Below are 4334 nucleotides of genomic sequence, written 5' to 3'. Positions count from 1 at the left end.
AGTGTCTTTATTAATAAATATTATATATTATTCTTCTTTTGACACTATTAAAGTTTTTTTCCAAATAAAATGAAAAACTTTAATTTATTTGTACATTACAACTTTATTGTTTTATTTTACAAGCATACTGAATCTACAATTTGACTTAACATCTGCAGAAGGAAGCAATCAGTCCAAATAAAATACAATGAGAAAACATTTTCACAGGTCTCACTGCTTATGCATGTTAATGTTTATTTAACTGTCAAAAATAAAACAAGCTGAAAGATTTTATGAGACATTAAAAAAATGACAAAAATGTACAATGTTATTCATAATTATGGATGGTAGAGCTAGCTTGTCTGCTCCAATGGACCTGGCATGTTAAAAAATGGTGTATATTTGAGAGATAGGGAATTGTATTCTTAGCTGTGAACTATCAGTGTTCTGTTTCAAGTATGCTTCCTTCAGGATTTGATAGATGGGTAAGTGGCTTTTTCCACCATTAAAAGTGCATTTAGCTGCAATTTCAGCTTTCTGAGCTATCTCATCGCACTGCCCTACATCATGCTCTTGAGGTGGCTCGTCTGTTTAAGTCAGATGTAGTGAAAGTGGAGTTTCATTGATTGGACAAAGCAGAAGGCGTCTCACAGTGAGATACAGAGCTCAGTTTTCAGAGAACTAGAGTTGTGCTAGTAACCAAAGGTTTCTTAAAATAAAGACAAATGGAAAACAACACACACACACACACACACACACACACACACACACACACACACGCTATAAAATAATAAATATAATTAAATTAACCAGTGTTTTAGTATTGTTACATATTGTAACAAGAATATATTGGAGTGGTCTATAAACATGGTTCTTGGCTTTTATGTGTGGATGGTGGTTAAACTATGAGAAATATTCTGTGAAAAAAAGAAAAAGAATAAAATAACTGAATAGGCCAGAAAAACCTTATTGCGAATAATACCGTGGTAGCTTTATCAGTACACAGAAGCCTGGGGCTTCAGCTGGACAAAATACCTCAGCCTGAGTGTGTAATTTTTGGGAGGTGTAGCTTAATGCCAACATGGTGCCACACTACCTGAAGAGGAGCTTGAAAAGCCAAAAAATGCACCAAGATGGTTGGACTTAAGTGCTAAATAAGAGCTAATGAAGTGATGACACACATGGTAGGTCCAACTCTGTCCAAAGTGCCTTTACCTTACTTTACAGTCACAAAATTTTAAACACCACTGGTATAACAGATAACAAAGCAGAATTTCTCTTTGCTTTTTAAATTCTCAAACAAAAAAGGTTGATTAACAATTTTTCAATGCATGTAATTTAAATTATTGCAGCCTAAAACGTTTCAGTGCCACGGTCCAATCTTCCTAAACCTGACATGTAAGGAAACCTGAATGCATAACTAGCATGATTTAAAGGCCTGCTTAGTCTTTTTTTTTTTTTTTTTTTTTTTTACACACTACACGTAGTATGAGGTGAGGGTTACACAACTCCAGTCTGCGCTACAGCCTCTGCTAACAGCTAATGAACACAAATAAAGCAGCATTCTTTTATAACATATGCAGTATATACTGTATTTGGCAGACATGCAGCAGAATTACCCATGATCACATGTGCCTCAATTTAACTGCCCTCTTCAGCCATGGTGTGTTTGTCAAAGAGGTACTCAGCCATGCCGCTCTGAGGGGCTCCCATCCGGCGTAGGTTTGAGGTCCAGTCGGCGAGCTGTTTGATGGATTTTACCTGCTCGTCCAGAAAATGTGTTTCTATGAAGTCGCACATCTGCGGGGGACGGAAAAAGACAATATGCTGCATCTTACTAGATAGTCATATCCGAACAGCGGAGACTGTACATCCTCCACGCCTGCTTCTTACATGAGGGTCATTGTGTTCAGTGGCCATTTTCTGCAGGTCCAGCAGGGATTGGTTTACATTTTTCTCCAGCTGCAGGGCACACTCCAAGGCCTCCACGCCACTCCCCCACTCATCTCTATCCGGTTTCTAACGCATTAATATTTCAAGAAGATTCAGCACCGATCAGATTCATGTAAAATTATTCATATTAAAGCAACCTGAAGCACTGCAGTCCATCCATTTTTATAATTAAAAAACATTGTAAAGCCTTGATGAATAAAAAGACTGTTTTGTTTTTTAATATAAAAAGACATGAATTTGGCTTTTTTTTTTTTAACTCATTAGCGAAAATATCCTTACATACCCTGATGTCTTGCAGAAATATTTTGCCTCCCCGCTTGTTCTGGAAGGTCATCAGCTTCTCTGCATGCACAACCTCTTCTTTGGACTGATTGTGAAAAAACTTTGCAAAATTTGGCAAGCATTTATCATCCCTTTCAAAATAATATGCCTAAAAGTCAGGAGAGTAAACAAAAATAAACAAACAAAAAGATTAAAACACTCTTTTTAATGCCTTTGAAATAACACAGGGCTGTGATACATAACACCACTGACTCAGAAACATTTCTTACCATAGAGAGATAAACATAAGAGGCATACAGCTCCAGGTTTATCTGTCTATTAATGGCAGCCTCGCAGTCATGGTGGAAGTTTTGACGGATCTGAGAAGTCATTTCTGGAAAGATCATAACAATAACTAAATGCTGATCAAATGTAAGGCTGTTCATAACTGGAGAAGCAGATTATTCAGGCAGTTAATTGCAGTATGTTGCATTTTAAAAAAGTATCTAGCCATCAATACTGAGACACTGAGAATTTACACTTCACGTGTTTGTTTGCCTGCATCAAACTAAACACAACTACTTTTAAAACATCTGAAAAATGTCCCTACATATAAATAATTGAGTGGACACTACAACGTCATCTGTATTCACATTAATCCAGACAAATGACCTTGGGACTAAAAAAGGCAAACACCAGAGCAGCTGTTGGTCAAAGTTAATAGTAAAGTAGCAGACAACTTCTGTCTTAAATTTGCACCTAGTTAATACAGAATCCGTGTTTCGTGACACTGAACTTGTGATAAGACGAGACACAAACATTGTTTACCTGCACACGCAAAGAAACCACAGCGTTCAAGCCTGCAGCTACTGCCAAATAACGGGCTACCACCCGCGTTGTTTTATTTGTTGTTCTTGTTGGCCGTGGTGTACCTGCGTATACTAAGCATTACGGTAAGTGCTGCTTTTAACATAAAAGCTGCCTCTCGGTGTCTCCCGCACAATAACAGTCTGGTGTTGAATTGAAATATTAAAACTCTTAATCGATCTCGTTACACGCAAGTCACTAAGTTTGAAGGGAGTATATATATATATATCCCAATTCCCCAGAAGCGCTTTTATCGTTAAGGTATTTCTTACACTACCGTAATGCTTAGTATAAATACATGAAAAACAACGCTGGTTGCTTGCGTGACCCAAGCGGAGGCTGGCTTAACAGCTATGAGGAACGTTAGGTTATGGCAGTGGCATGAATAAGGCCAACTTGGTGGCTAAATTATATCAAAATTTAAGCTTCGTGCACCTTGCAGGCATCGAAGCCCACGCTAACTGAACAACAGTTGCGTTGCCAAATATATTCAGCGCAGCTAATCGCTGCTAGCAACCAAATCTTAGTCAGCTGATCTCACAAACAACAGGACAGGTTGCACATTTAAACCCAGCTGCGGAGGAAGCGGTTATATAAACCAACCTTCTTCGACGATTTCACACGTTTCGCTAAACTTATCGCTGATAGTTGCGCTTGCTTGCGACATTAAATTTCCAACTAAGGACTTAACTCGCCGTTTTGCCGACGCGCAAACGCACTTAGGTGACTGCAACGCTGTTGACGTTAGCCGTTAAAGGTGCGGAATGGACACGTTAAAATTAAAAGCTTTTGTGGCTATGTGGACAGCACACAAACCAGTGTGCCAGCGGCTGCATTAGTCTGAAATTATGTTTAATCATTGTGCATTTTTTTTTTTTATGTTTAAATTAAAGACTGACACATTCCCCAAAAATTAAACACTGAAGATTCAAACTTTGAAAATATTCATAACAAAAACAAGTAAATCTTGTAGATCTTGGGACCTGTCTTGTCTTTCATGCATTGCGTATTCCGTAGACCAAAGGTAAAACACTACAATGGAAACTGGTACATATTTAATGCCGCCTTTTAATTTCGATTTCTTTTATTATGCTGTCTGACAGAGATGTCAGTCTAATTTTACAGAATCTCCCCGCTCTCTCTCAGGATAAAAACATTTACAGTTCATTCTTGTAATGTAAATATAAGAAAAAGAAATGCAATTGCAACAGGACGTCTGTTTTTTCTACGCGATGAAGAAAATTGCTTTTGTAGTAAATAAATGAAATCTGTCA

General features: G+C 37.8%; 1 protein-coding gene across 2 annotated transcripts; it reads right to left on the bottom strand.

Moving 5' to 3' along the window:
• Positions 1 to 217: 217 nt before the first annotated feature.
• fth1b (ferritin, heavy polypeptide 1b) lies at positions 218 to 3827 on the bottom strand. Of its 2 annotated transcripts, none has more exons than XM_085282371.1 (5): positions 3664 to 3827; positions 2484 to 2587; positions 2216 to 2362; positions 1873 to 1998; positions 218 to 1779 (listed from the first exon to the last, which is right to left on the bottom strand). In XM_085282371.1, exons 1-5 carry the CDS (start codon positions 3725 to 3727, stop codon positions 1621 to 1623), a joined length of 600 nt encoding a protein of 199 aa, XP_085138497.1. In that variant the 5' UTR covers positions 3728 to 3827; the 3' UTR covers positions 218 to 1620. The 2 variants fall into 2 exon arrangements, with proteins under 2 accessions (XP_085138497.1, XP_085138498.1); XM_085282372.1 differs by lacking the exon at positions 3664 to 3827 and adding an exon at positions 3022 to 3606.
• Positions 3828 to 4334: the final 507 nt, after the last annotated feature.

The sequence above is a fragment of the Mchenga conophoros genome, linkage group LG7 (genome assembly GCF_057382185.1).
Source record: "Mchenga conophoros isolate Kocher_MC1m ecotype Shallow Benthic linkage group LG7, M_conophoros_male_GT1.1, whole genome shotgun sequence".
Lineage (NCBI taxonomy): Eukaryota > Metazoa > Chordata > Actinopteri > Cichliformes > Cichlidae > Mchenga > Mchenga conophoros.
This window is presented reverse-complemented; position numbering and strand designations above follow the sequence as displayed.

What these genes read in the sequence shown, in the direction of transcription:
- fth1b (XM_085282371.1), bottom strand. Translation starts at nt 3,727, where the DNA reads ATGTCGCAAGCAAGCGCAACTATCAGCGATAAGTTTAGCGAAACGTGT. An exon ending in GTGTGAAATCGTCGAAGAAG is followed by an intron (nt 2,588 to 3,663) that starts GTTGGTTTATAT and finishes TGATCTTTCCAG; the next exon opens with AAATGACTTCTCAGATCCGT. An exon ending in CTTATGTTTATCTCTCTATG is followed by an intron (nt 2,363 to 2,483) that starts GTAAGAAATGTT and finishes CCTGACTTTTAG; the next exon opens with GCATATTATTTTGAAAGGGA.